Raw genomic sequence first — 14,654 nt, forward strand, 5'->3', positions numbered from 1 at the left:
TTATAATGTAGAAGAACAGAGGGACCTTGGGGTCCAAACCCATAGATCCCTCAACATTGCCACACAGGTTGATAGGATTGTTAAGAAGGCCTATGATATGCTGGCCTTCATTAGTTAGAGGATTGAGTTCAAAATCTGTGAGATAATATTGCACCTCTATAAAACTGATGAGACCACACTTGGAACATTGCGTTCAGTTCTGATCGCCTCATTGCAGGAAGAATGCAGAAGTTTCAAAGAAGGTGCAGAAGAGATTTATCAGGATGTTGCCTGGATTGGAGAACATTTCTTGAGGAGCAAGGTTGACATTTTGGAGCTTTTCTCTTTCAAGCAATGGAGGATGAGATGAGAGGTGACATAATTACCCGGTCTACTTTCACAGCAACCCTCGGACCTGGACCTAGACCCCAAGATCTCGCTGTTCCTCCACATTTTCTGCCTGAGGAAGTAGTGCTAGCTGCCATTTCCACAACCCCTTGGTGTATCATAGAGAGCATTCTGTCTGGTTGTATCACTGTCTGGTACGGAGGTGCCAATACACAGGACAGGAAAGGACTACAAAGTTTTGTTACTTGGCTAGTGGCATCACGGGCACCATCCTATCAAGGACATCTACAAGAGGCAGTGTCTGAATAAAGCACCTTCTATCTTCAAGAACCCCCACCACCCAGGCCATGCCCTCTTCACTCTGCTACTATCGGGAAGGAGATCCAGGAGCCTGAAGACAATCACTCAGCGCCACAAGGACAGCTTCTTCCCCTCCACCATCAGATTCTTGAATGGACAATGAACCACAGATACTACCTCACTTTCTCTTATTTTGCACTAATTTATTTTAAATAGTGTATTTACAGAAATGTATAGCAAGTTTTGCACAATTCTGCTGCCACATATTCTCATTCTCCTTAAATTTATATTAAACACAGATTTTTGAACAACGGGGCAATTAAGGGTTATGGGGAACAGGTGAGCTGAGTCCTGTGCCAGATCACTGGTGCTATTGAATGGCGGAGCAGGCTCAATGAGCCAGATGGCCGACTCCTGCTCCTATTTCAGACGTTCCTATCGATGTGTCAAATTGGATTCATAGGAGCATGGCCTCTGTATGTGCTGTGTGGTCTCGGGATTTTTACGGTGCAGTGAGTGCACTCTGTTCTAATCCTCCCCTCCCATGACCTCCAACACCCCCCTCCCATCACCTCCAACACCCCCCTCCCATCACCTCTAACACCCCCCTCCCATCACCTCTAACACCCCCCCTTCACCTCCAACTCCCAAGCACCTCCCCAACACTTCCAACTCCCCCATCACCTTCCCCTCACCGTCACTACCAACTCTCACTCCCTCATCACCTCCAATTCCCCTTTCTACCCCCACCCCAAATGAAACATGAAAGTGGTCTGCTTTCATCTGACCCCTTTTTTGTTTCAGAAGGTCATGGGAGATCAGCCGGACTGCTGGGAGATCGCCCAAAATCGCAGATGTTCACATCTGGTGCCATCGCTCAGGTGGGTGATTTATTTTCTTTTACACCACCTCCCCCCTCTCCCCACCCCTGTCCATTCTACATTGGAGACACTGGACTGGCGATTGCTTCATTGACCTTGCTCTGCCTGCCACAAAGGCGTGGATCTCCCAGTGGCCACCTATTTCAATTCCCCATCCCATTCCCCTGCTGACATCTCTGTCCACTATCTCATGCATGGTTAGGCTGAGACCTCCCACAAATTGGAGGAACAACACCTCATCTTCCATCTGGGCACCATCCAACTGGATGGCATTAACATTGACTTCTCCGGTTTCCGTTAGAACACCCACCCCCATTCTTTTTTAATCTCTCTCTTTCCCTATCTCCTTTCTCACCTCTCCTCTTATCCAATTAACAGCTTTTGTCTCTTGATCTGTACTCCTCTCCCTTCCATTCTTCCCCCAGCTCCCCAGCCTTTAATGTAGATGCCTGTCTCATTTTGCTCATTCCTTGAAAGAGGGCTCAGGCTCGAAATGTTGGTAATGTATCTTTAACTCCTGTGGGCGCTGCGAGACCGGCTGAGTTCCTCTAACATTTCTGTGTTTTGACTGCAATCATAGTGTCTGCAGACTTTTGTGTTTCACTGACAAAAGGATGTGGTCCAAAGACAAGCAGTGTGGGTGGGACGTTTTGGTTGGCAGGGGCAAGTCGGGCTGAAGGGTCTGCTTCTACACTCTGTAACTCAGAAATGGACCGTCGGCATTTCCACATCATGATCAATGGTGACTGAGTGCCTCTCCCCATGGAGACTCCTGGACTCTGAGTCCCTCCAGCTTCTCGTTGCTTCTTCAAGGTTCCTGCATCCGCAGACCTTCTCCCTCCTGTAACCCGCCCCTGTTGTTGGAAATTGGCAAAGAAGCGCTATATGTGTATGTGGAAGAATAATTACAGGGTCGAGGGGAATTGGATGATGGGAAACCTCGGCTGGCACTCAGCATGGGGTGAATGGGTGAAATCTAACTCATGGTAAGCATCTGAGATAAACAGGAAAGTCTGCATACGTCAGTGTCGAGTACAACAAACAAAAAGTGCTCAAGAAATGCAGCATGGCACGCAGCATCCGGAGGAAGTAAAGGCTCTGGGCCCTTCATCAAGGTGTAAGGTTTGAGTTTGTGAGGGCCATCTTCCGGGATTGCTGTCCCGTGGAGGTGGATCACACACACCCTCCTCTCCAAGGGTCCAGACCACTGTGCCATCCTGCAGAGGTGTATCGCACATTGACCTGCCGAAGGTCCAGACCACCGTGACCAAGCAGTGCTCTACCTTGCAGAAGCCGTCAGAGGCAAGTGAGATGGATTCAGCCTGACCAAACCCGACCAACACTGCGCCCCGCATCCCACCCTCCTTCCTGGCAACTGACCTGACATCCAGTGAAGCAAGAAATCCTGCAGACGCCAGAGTTGAGTGTAATACACAAATGAGCTGAGATTTGTGGACCTCTCAGTGGCCATTTATTTCAATCCCACTCCAATATGTCTGTGCGTGGCCTCATGCACTACCAAACTGCGGCCCCTCTCCCTCCCCCTTTCTCTCCTTCCCCCTTTCTCTCCTTCCCCCTTTCTCTCCCTCCCCCTTTCTCACCCTCCCCCTTTCTCACCCTCCCCTTTCTCACCCTCCCCCTTTCTCACCCTCCCCCTTTCTCACCCTCCCCCTTTCTCTCCCTCCCCCTTTCACTCCCTCCACCTTCTCTCTCCCCATCTTTCACTCAGCAATATTCCCCCCCACCATCTCACACTTGCCTTTCCCTTCCCAGACCCGTGCATTCTCAGGCCAGGGGGGTTTCGCAGCAGGACAGACTGACCATCCTCAGTACCAAGCTGCCCAAGCAGGACACGGCAGTTACCCGGTGAACCAGACACCACATGGACCACCATATGGACCAGGGCAAGCCGTGACTTACGCCAGCAGCCAGCAGCTCCGAGGTGAGCCAACCAGGAACCTCGCATTTTCCCTACGCAGGGTCTGCCTTGTTGCTTGGGTGAGATGAATTTTGTTTTCTCTCCCCTCCTCACTTCTGCATTCTGGTGCTCTGTGGCCCTGAACTTCTGTAAATGTGAACCTTAACCTCCAGATCACTGAGCCCCTCTCCTGCCCAAACAATTTCACCGAGGTCACTATCATCTAACGGTACACGTCCAACCAGACAAAAAAGCATTTCTCCAGACCACAGTGTGTGCACGCACACCACACACACATACACACCGTACACGCGCAAGACACAGTGTGTGTGTGTGTGTGTGTATCTGTGTATAACACACATGTATACCACATGCACACTCACACATACACAGTGCATTATAATATATAAGATGGTGCAGTTGGCGTAGCAGTTAGCGCAATGCTATTACAGTGCCAGTGTCCGGGTGTGAATCATTCTCCTTATGTCTGCATTACTTTCCTCTGGGGGCTCTGGTTTCCTCCCACAGGATTGGTAAATTAAGTGGTGTATTGGTCACCATGGGCTCGTAGGCCAGAAACATCTCTTACCATGCTGTGTCACTAAATAAGTACTTTATTTGGACCCCCCCCCCCCCCTTCCATTTCAGTAAGATTTTTTAATCTACATTTTAGTGTATTTACGAGTAAGCAGGTCTCATGAGACCTGGCCTGGTGGCCGCTACGTTATATTTGATATTGATTCATTGAAAGCGAATGTTAGGATGAACAGGTTCAAGGACAATTTCCTCCCTGCTGTTACCAAACTCCTGAATGAACCTCACACTAAGTAAAATTGTGTTACCTTTGCTCCGGTCCAACTGATCTCCCTCTGTGACTCCACGCTTTTGTATTGCATTGTACTTGCCGTACGACGGATGAGATGCCCAGGTGTCCTGTTACATGTGCCGAGTGTAACCACGTATCCTTTCGCCAGGGCCTTCAGCCTTCCAAGCCATGTCGGCGTACCTTCCCCACCAGCAGACCGCGTATGCAGTCCATGGACACTTCACCCCTCAACAAGGTAAGGCCCCATCAGCGGGCGAGAGAGGGGTGCATCACGTAAAGCTGCAGGTGCTGCAAATGAGAGAGAAAATCCAGGAGAGGCTGGTCTGGCAGGATCTGCAGAAGGACTTGGTTGATGGTTTGGATGGGAACCACAGAGGGGTTACAGTTCTCAACGGGAGTGGGGAGACGTACATATTTATTTTATATTTTTATGCATGCAATTATTATGTATGTGGGCTGTTTCCTCATCCTTTGACGAAGGTGGTTTACTCAGTGATTACAATAAATCACTGATAAAATATTACATCACTTCAGTTACACACTATTTAGTTGAGTCAAGTTTGATTGAACAAGTACAATGACAAAACAGCATTCTCCGGTCCTCAATGCAAAATACACAGACACACACCCAGACATAACACACAAACAGACAAGCAATACATATGCAGGACTAATATTCATATATATATGTGTGTGTGTGTGTGTGTGTGTGTGTATCTATCTGTGTATAACACACATGCATACCACATGCACACTCACACATACACAATGCATTATATATAAGGTGTGCGGTTGGCGTAGCAGTTAGCGCAATGCTATTTCAGTGCCATTGTCCGGGTGTGAATCATTCTCCTTATGTCTGCATTACTTTCCTTGTGTGTGTGTGTGTGTGTCTATGTGTGTATATATATCTATATATATCTATATATAGATATATATAGATATAGATAAATAAATAAATATTGCTTCATGAATATGAGGGGCTCGGAGGGTCAGTGTGAGCAGTTCCTTTGGTCATTCAGTGTTCTCACTGCCCGTGGGAAGAAGCTGTTCCTCAGCCTGGTGGTGCTGGCTCTGATACACCTGCATCTCTTCCTCGACGGGAGCAGCTGATAGCTTCACCTACTTGTCTTCTCAGAAAGTACAGTCGTTGTTGCACCTTTATGACGTGAGGAGATGTGTGTCCATGATAGGTCACTAGTTAAGTAAGCTCCAAGGAACTCAGTGCTTTGTTTAAATTATAACAAGTTGTCACCATCCAGATGTACTCAAGTCCCTGTGGCACCCAGTGGTTCCAGAAATCCCCTATTGTTCCCACAGACACCACGTTCTCTTTCTTCAGGAACACAGGTGATGTGTGTATGCACTGTGGCCCGGTGAAACGCAGTTTCATCTAGCTGTATGTGTACAGTCAGATGGTAATAAAGTTGAACGACAGATATGTGGGCAAAAGAGTGTCAGAAGCACATGGACAGAGCCATTTGCGGATGGGTTTCAGAGAAATGAGGCAAGAAAGGGATATAAACAGTGGAGTGAGCAGCAATGAGAAAGCGAACGACTGCATCGGACAATTCTGTAGAATTCCGCAAGAACGGGAGCAGGAACGTTGAGTGAGAAAAGAGAATCAGGATGAACTGGCGGTTTAGGCAGCAGATGGCCGGCCAATGTTTCATGTTGGGATCCTTTATCGAGAAAGAATCCTGCTTAAGGGTTGTGATCGCCTCTGCAGTTGGTGTATCTTACATGGCTGCAGCAAGCAAGAATTTCCATGTTTCGGTACTTTGTACCTACATCTATGACATACTCTCTCCATACTTTCTCTGGATACTGAGTTCCTGCAGCTTCTCCAATTCAGGCAGCACAGTTAGTGCAACATATAACAGCGCCAGTGACCTGGGTTTGAATCCCGCACTGCCTATAAGGAGTTTGTACGTTCTGCCTGTGTCTGCACAGGCCCATGCTGTATATCTAAATTTTAAAAAATTAAATTCCATGGGACCATAAAGGATAGGATCAGCTTTCCATTCAGCCCATCAACTGCTCCACCATTCAGATCATGGCTCAAGATTTCTTACTCTCAAACCCATTCTCCCCATAACCCTTGACACACATTCGATTCAAGAATCAATCCACCTCTGTCATAAATCTGCTCAGTGTCCTGCCTCCACAGCCATCTATGGCAAAATATTCCACATATTCACTCCTCATCTCTATTCTAAAGGGACAGCTTTTGTTCTGAGGCTCTGCCCTATCTCTGCTAGGAACATCATCTCCACCTCCACTCCGTCCAGCCCTTTCGATATTCAGTAGGCTTCAATGAGATTCCCTCTCATCATTCCAAACTCCAGTGAGTACAGGCCCAGAGCCCTCAAACACTCTTCAAACCCCCCACCCCTTGCCCCCCACCAGGATCAGGATCATAAACTGATTCAGTAATCACTCCTGAAGGCTGTGGAGTATCCCGGCAGAAGCTGTTACCGCAAAGGACAGACCAGACTGTTCAGCCCACAGTGCTGTGCCAACCCACTCTAACAACTGCCTTGAATTTCCCTACTGCACAACCCTCCATTTTTCTCAGTTCCATATACCTGTCTAATGGTCTCTTAAAAGACCCCATTGTCCCTGCCTCCACACCCTTACCGGCAGCGCATTCCCTGTACCCACCCCTCTTTGTGTGAAGAACATTCCCCCCTGTACTTATTCACAGGCACCTTAAAACTACACCCCCTTGTGTTGGCCAATTCACCCCTCGGGGAAAAAGCCTCTGGCCGTCTACATGATCAGTGCCTCTCATCTTGTAGACCTCAAACAGATCATCCCTCATCCTCCGTCGTTCCAAGGAGAAAAGTTCACTTTTCCTCATAAGACAAGCTCTCCAATCCAGGAAGCATCCTTGTGAATCTCCTCTGCACCCTCTCTATAGCACCCCTCATCCTTCCTGTAGGCAGGTGACCAGAACTGAACATAATATTCCAAGTGGGGTCTGATCAAGGTCTTGTATTGTGGCTCTTGAATGATCCCACGGTTAATGAAGGACAACACACCATGTGGCTCCTCAATGACCCTATCAACTTGTGCAGCAGCTTTGAGGCTCCTGTGGACTTGGACCCCAAGATCTCTCATTTCATTCACATTCTTCAGATTCCTCAATAATTCATTGAGCCCTGTTTAAGCGATGCTCCTGGTGAATGTCATCAGTAGAGGAAAGTGAGACCCCAGTGATCTTGGCTGTTTTGATGACCCTCTGTAGCTACCATCCCACAATGTGTTCAGCCGATTTGTGGTCCAAGTTGGTATTCCTACCTCTCTTCCTCTCGGTTGCAGGCTTCATTTCTCCGAGCACGACCATCCCTCTGCAGAAACAGTTGGAACATGCAAACCAGCAGTCCGGATTCACGGATTCTGTGAGTAGCAGTTACCCTCACTGAGCACTGGGGCAGATCTGTGTTTTCGATTCTACCCTCTAAACCATTTCCTCTCCCACCAAATCTCACTGCACCAGCACTGCCTCACAGAGCTGGGGACCCCAGTTCAATCCTCCCCTCCGTCCTTGCGGGGGTGTGTGTGTGTGTGTGTGTGTGTGTGTGTGTGTATATATGACTGTGTGTCTCTCTCTCTCTCTCTAACTGTGTGTCTGTTGTGCGTGCATGTGTGTGTGAGCCCGTGTGGACGAATATGTGTGTGTGTGCATGTGTGAGTGCGTGTGGACATTGTGTGTACAGATCCTCTCTTTGACTCAATGTGGAGGAGGCCACATGATACAGTTTCCTCCCACATCTCTATCACATGCAGTGTTGGGGGTTTACGGGGTAGAATTATTGGGGAGCTGATGGAAATGTGAGTAAGTGGGTCGGCATGACTCTGTGGACCGAAGGCTCTCCCCCACTCAATCCTTTGCATTGAAGATACAGCTCATTTGTGGGCAACTGCATTGGTATAGAACCACTGCCATCATCTGGGGGCTCCCAGTTCAAATCCCGTTAAATTACTGAGCTAAAATCAGGAGATGTTTCAAATTCTTAACGCTGAACGCCAAAGAATGGAGATTCGTTGAACTTGAAATAAATCTTGAATGTTTGTAACAGTGAGAGTGAAACAGATTGTTATAAAAGTGGAAAAGATGCTGCTGCTGCAAAATAAAACAGATTGTGGGAAAACCCTCCCCCCCCCCCCACCTGCCTGTCACCCACACCTCCCTTCCTCCAGCTCCAACCCACTTTCCTTCAATCCTTCTATCGAGAGCAGATCATACAAAAGTTGGAGGAGTGGTGGATGGCTTGAGGTTTGTCGTAGGTGTTGTGGTTGTCATGTGACAGCACTGTCCCCTACTTAGTCGGAGGACACACTAGCTGCCAATCAAGGTTTGGTTCCATCCCACCCAGTAGTGCATATCTTGCCGTTGTAAATTACCTGGACTACACTCTCCAGCCTGCCTGAACTTGGCCTTGGTCCATTGGCGGTTGTAACTGGATTAACCTTCCTGGCACCAAGCCATCTAGGCTGGACCCATTATAAAGGACCATGCTTTCCTTTGCTCTCTTGACTCCTCGTGGCCCGTGAGCATCACCTTCTGTATTGTGTTGGGGTGAGCCCCGAGGCCAGTTAGTTAGAGCCGTGTCCAAACAGGTCAAGGGGTGGGCCATTCCTAAATTTTGTCGGATTTCCCTCGTTACCCACAGTGTACATTCATCCCCTTGCGAACTGTGTGTTTAAGTTAATTTAGTGTTTAGATTCTGTTGTTACCTCTGCATTTCTTGAGAATAAACTTGTGCTTTGTACCTGGTTTTTAACCTGTGAAACTATGCGAACTTTCACTTATAACAACAGGATGCAGAGCTGGGCAGAAAAGTGGCAGATGGAGTTCAATCCAGATCAGAGTGAGGTGATGCACTTTGGAAGGTCAAACCAGAAGGCTGAGTACAAGGTTAATGGTCAGATACTTAACCAGTGTGGAAGAACAGAGGGACCTGTTCCTTTGGGATTATGGGCTTCATTAATGGGAGGGGTTGAATTCAGGAGTCGAGAACTCAGGAGTTGCAACTCTACAAATCTCTGGTGAGACCACACTTGAGTATTGTGTTCAGTTCTGGTCACCTCATTACAGTAAGGATGTGGAAGCTATGGAGAAGGTGCAGAGGAAATTTACCAGAACGCTGCCTGGATTAGAGAGCAAGTCTTATGAGGCAATGTTAGTAGAGCTGGGACTTTTTTCTTTGGAGCAAAGAGGGATGAGAGGAGACTTAATAGTGGTTGACAAAATTCTGAGACCTAGAGAGGGTGGACAGCCAGTGCCTGTTTCCAAGGGCAGGAAGAAAGTTCAGGGGAGACATCAGGGGTGTTTTTTACACAGAGTTGTGGGGGCCTGGAATGCCTCACAAGGGGTGGTGGTGGAGGCTGGAACATTAGGGGTGTTTAAGACCCTTAGACAGGCCCGTGGATTGAAAAAAAAACACAGGGTTACGGGGTAGAGAGGGTTTTGTATTTTTTAGGTGCAGTAAAATAAATCCCTGTTATCTGGAATTTAAGCAACCAGCATAAAAAACCCGTATAGTCGGCTTGTCAAGTGAGTAGAAATGAACAGATCATGTGGCAGTGAATAGGTTTTGTGAGGCATTGTAAGGTAAATCTCAAGCAACTGGAAAATACACTTATCCCACATCTATCAATCCCATAGGTGCCAGATTCTGGGGGTTTTACTGCATATTTGGGTTGACACAACATTGTGGGGTGGTGCCTGTACTGTACTGTAATCTTCTGTCTATATCTTCTCAGTCCTCTCCCCATTACTTTCCTTCCCCCTCCCCCCCATATCCACTCATCACCTGCTAGCCCTGCTCCTTTCCCCTCCCCCCCTGTATCCATCCATCACCTGCCAGCCCCTGCTCCTCTCCTCCCCCCCCCCCTTTCATTGGGTGTCCTCCCAGTTCTTCCTATTCCCGATGAAGGGGTTCTTCATGAATCATTATTCCACGAATGCTGCCTGACCTGCTGAGCTGCACCAGCAGTTTGCCTGTTGTACCACTGATGCCACCTTTGCCTTCCCTTACAGGCCGGATTAGCATATGTGCACCCACAGAGACCTGCATCTCCTGGAGGCTTCCCCCATGGGACCCCACCCCAACAAGCTCTGCCAGTAAGTGGTTTGATAGAGGAGCATGGCTGCTCTGGGAACTCGGCCTATTGTGTTTACTGTGGAGGACAGCTGTGGTAAAAGGACTCTCTCTGGGGAGGGGGGGGGGGTTCCTGCAGCAGAAATCAGCAGGAATTCTGCACCTTAACTGATATGGCAAGAAGTTCTCACCTAGTGACAGTGTGGAGAGAGCTTCACTCTGTGTCTGACCCCGGGAGTGTGTGATGGGACAGTGTGGAGGGAGCTTCACTCTGTGCCTGACCCCGGGAGTGTGTGAAGGGACAGTGTGGAGGGAGCTTCACTCTGTGTCTGACCCCGGGAGTGTGTGAAGAGACAGTGCGGAGGGAGCTTCACTCTGTGTCTGACCCCGGGAGTGTGTGATGGGTCAGTGTGGAGGGAGCTTCACTCTGTGTCTGACCCCGGGAGTGTATGATGGGACGGTGCGGAGGGAGCTTCACTCTGTGTCTGACCCCGGGAATGTGTGATGGGATGATGCGGAGGGAGCTAACCTCTGTGTCTGACCACAGGAGTGTGTGATGGGACAGTGTGGAGGGACTTTCACTCTGACTCTGGGTGTGTGTGAAGGGATGATGCGGAGGGAGCCTCACTCTGGGTCTGACCGGGAGTGTGTGATCGGATGGTGCGGGTGGAGCTTCCCTCTGTGTCTGACCACAGGAGTGTGTGATGGGACAGTGTGGAGGGAGCTTCACTCTTATGTCTGACTGTGGGAGTGTGTGATAGGATGGTGCAGAGGGAGCTTCATATAACTTGAGGAGTTCCTCTTTGAAGGTAGGAGAAGTTTCAGTGCAAGGTTGCAGTTAAGTACCAATGCTTTTATCGACCTGAGCTGCCAGTAGCCAACTCCCAATGTGGACTCAATCTCCCCATCAGATCTCTTCTTATTCCTTTTCAGACTGGATTCCAAACCACGGGTCAGACTGCTCCCCGACATGCATACCTTCAACACAGCCAAGGACAGCGTTACTACCACCAGTAACAGCCACCACCCCACGTTCAGCAGCTTCCCCACCCTGCTATCCATCCTGTGTGCAATGAAGGGCCCCAGAGGAGGAACCGCACACCATCAGGAGCCTGGGAACCCATTTCCAAGAACCGACACCTCTCTACCCATGTACAAAACAAAATGAACAAGGCTGATCAGCTCCCGTGAGTTCCATCGGTCTACAGGGCGGACAGTCACCGGACATGGTGGAGTGTGTTGAGCAGCTGATTGCATCAATGTCAAACTCAACCCATCTGCTCCTTAACCTCTGCACTCTCATCTCGATGTAGAGTTCCAACCTGAAACTCCGACCATTCACTGTCTCCCACAGTCACTGAGTTCCTCACATAGGCCCTTTCAAACTGCCCAGTTAGCGCCCCAGTCGTGCGGTAGTTTGAAAGGCTCCAACCGGGTTAACCCTGTCAGAACCTAACCAGGTCCGTGACCTCCCTCAGGGGTAGTCAGGGAACCCAGTTAAACTAAAAGTTAAACCCAGTTAAAGGCCTCGTCCACGGCCAATTTGAAAAGGAAAATGGCCAACCACTTATTCCAGTGACATCTGAACATCCGGTGAGTACATGACACGTCATCGCGGGGGTGGGATCCCTCTTAAATCGCCAGGTGGCAATTTAATGGGTCGATCCCCCTGTGATTTGAACCTTTGCCCCAGTAATCGCACTCAGGTACCTGGAGGGCGACCCAGGGGCTGCAACTTGAAAGGGGCTAGTGTTACTCCAGTTTCCCTCATCGGCAGTCAGCTGGTAGCAGCTGATCTCCATCACCACGTCTGCTCCACTCTGCAATCACAGAGCCAAGCCTACCTCCCAGTCAATTCTCACCTTTCCTCTCTCCTGTCCCCTCCATATCCAATTAACACCTTTTGTCTGTTGGTCTGGACTCCTCCCCCTGCCCTTTCTTTTAATTCAAGCACCTGCCTGCATTTGCTCACACCCTGAGGAAGGGCTCAGGCTCGAAACGTCAATATCTTTACCTCCTGTGGACGCTGTGGATGAGTCCCTCCAGTGTTTGTGTTTTTTTTATTACTATCTCTCTTTCTTTCTTTCCTCTCTCTATTTCTCTATGCTCTCTCTCTCTCAGCCTCTCCCAATTTCACCTCTCTCTTTCATAATCAGTTTTCCCTCATTGAACCTGACCGGCACAGTAGTGCAGAGATGCTGCCTCACCGTTCTGGGGACCTACGTCCATCCCCACCTCCGGCACTGTCTGGGTGGAGTTTGCATGTCCTGATGTGACTGTTTGAGATTCCTCCTCCCACCCGTTTCCTTCCAAAGGTTCGGAGGGTGAACTTGCCTGCAGTGTGTGAGTGAGGGGTGGAATCTGTAGGAGTCATTGTGGGGGAGGGGGGGGGAATTTGTTGTGACAAGGAATGCTCTGTGAGCTGGATAGGGGTCATGGTAAAAAATTGCATTTGTTATGGATGGACAGTCATGGAACTCAGCTGCTGTTTCTGCCCATCCCATTTCCTTGGCTGCGGTTTCATAGTGAGTTGGTTGGAACAGTGGAAATCTCGTTCATGTGAGTCCCAGGGCATTTGGCTGGTTTTGTACACCACCCAATGGAGCCAGAGTATGTCGGGAGAAACAACACCTCATATTCCATCTGGGCACCCTCCAACCAACCTGATGGCATTAAAATCGACGTCTCCCGTTTGCATTAGTACCTGCCCCTCCATTTTTTTTGTCCCCTTTCCCCCAGCTCTGCCTCTCCCTCTCACCCCCCCCCCCCAACTTTCCCTCTGTCTCCTTTCAGAGCCAAAATCAATTCTCACCTTTCATCTAATCATATCCAATCTGACTCCTCCACCTCCCTTTCCCTCCCCTGTCTTTATTCTGACATCTGACTGCTTTTACCTCCCACCTTGAGAAAGGGCTCAGGCCTGAAACCTTGGTGATACATCTTCACCTCCTCCAGCATTTCAGTGTCATGTCCACAGGCCTTAGCTAAATGTGTTTTCATCCCCACCCAACCCATGGGCTGGTGGTCACTGAAGCTGCAGCTCCCCACACCACAGGTGTGACCAATGGCACAGAATGGGCCACTGCCCCTCTGCTGAGCCAGGGGGTGTTGGGCCCCTCCTGCTCCTCAACAAAGATGGGTGTCAGGTGGAAATCACACATCTCAGACCAGATTAATTAAAAAATCCCAATTGCAGTGCAGAACTCCCTCAGCGATGCTCTGAAGAGTTCAACTGGCTTGAGACTGACCGAGAACATTAGTCTGGGCCCTTCAATCCAGCACCCATCTAACCCTTCCCTCCCTCACACCCATAACCCTTGTTTTCTTCCACCCATGCACCTGCCTGAGTCTTAGATGCCTGTAATGTTCCTGCATCCATCACTGCTCCTTTTACACTTCTCCCTTCACCTTCTCTGGTATTTGCTACTGTCGCCTCAGGACAAAGGTGCTATCCACCCTATCCAAGCACCTTGAAACCTTATAAAGCCATTTTCTCATCCTCTGTCACGCCAAAGAAAATGGTTCTAACTTCCTTAACCTTTGTCCAGGAATCTGTGTCCTGGCAGAGGCCATGGAGAACACAAAAGCTGCTGGAATCTCGAGTGATCAACGAGGAGGGACTCAGCAGGTCAAGCAGCATCCGTGGTGATGATCAGGACCCTTCATGGAGACTAAACTGGGAGATAGCAAATATGTCAAGGGGAAGAGTGGTGTTGGGGGGTGTGAAAGGTATTGGATAGGTAGCGGGAGAGATGAAAGCAGCAGAACTCGACGGGGTGGATTATCTAACATTAGACAAGTCAATGTTCACACCATTAAGTTTGAGTGTCCAGGAAGAATGTGGTAAATCATCCTTCATGTTTGTTTGGCCTTATCTGACTGAGGGTGTTGACTTGGGCAAGGCTGCTGTTCACAAGGTACAGATCAGTGTGCCTCACCAAAGGAGGCTTCACGGGCATAACTATGGTGTGCTGACCCACTGAGGGAACATCCTCTGAATAACGTTTGTGTTAAATCACTATCCATTTGTACTTCAACCAAGACCAATGGATTGTTGGACCTTCTTCATATCTGCCCTGTAATAAAAGATAGTGAGCCCAGACTTTGACAAATAAATGTGTTTTTTAATGCAGATGCAGAAAAAAAAATCTGTCATTGGACCAAAATTAAAGGGAGCTTCAGTGTCTAATCCCTGGCTCTGGGATGGTGTGGAGGGAACTTCTCTGTGTCTGACCCCAGGCGTGATGGGATGGTGCTAGGGAGCTCCACACTGTCCACAGGAATGTATGAAG

At 49.0% G+C, this 14,654-nt stretch overlaps 1 protein-coding gene across 4 annotated transcripts in view; it reads left to right on the plus strand.

Moving 5' to 3' along the window:
• gps2 (G protein pathway suppressor 2) overlaps positions 1-14,464 on the plus strand; it is a 29,681-nt gene extending 15,217 nt beyond the window's left edge. Inside the window, exons 6-11 of one of the 4 annotated variants that reach the window (XM_069920202.1) lie at positions 1,432-1,508; positions 3,282-3,450; positions 4,401-4,487; positions 7,577-7,656; positions 10,302-10,385; positions 11,296-14,464. In XM_069920202.1, the coding sequence (XP_069776303.1) occupies positions 1,432-1,508; positions 3,282-3,450; positions 4,401-4,487; positions 7,577-7,656; positions 10,302-10,385; positions 11,296-11,379 (581 nt within the window). In that variant the 3' untranslated portion in view covers positions 11,380-14,464. The remainder of the gene's footprint in view (positions 1-1,431; positions 1,509-3,281; positions 3,451-4,400; positions 4,488-7,576; positions 7,657-10,301; positions 10,386-11,295) is intronic. The other 3 variants (XM_069920204.1, XM_069920205.1, XM_069920206.1) reach the window with 3 other exon arrangements.
• Positions 14,465-14,654: the final 190 nt, after the last annotated feature.

The sequence above is a fragment of the Narcine bancroftii genome, chromosome 2 (assembly GCF_036971445.1).
Source record: "Narcine bancroftii isolate sNarBan1 chromosome 2, sNarBan1.hap1, whole genome shotgun sequence".
NCBI lineage: Eukaryota > Metazoa > Chordata > Chondrichthyes > Torpediniformes > Narcinidae > Narcine > Narcine bancroftii.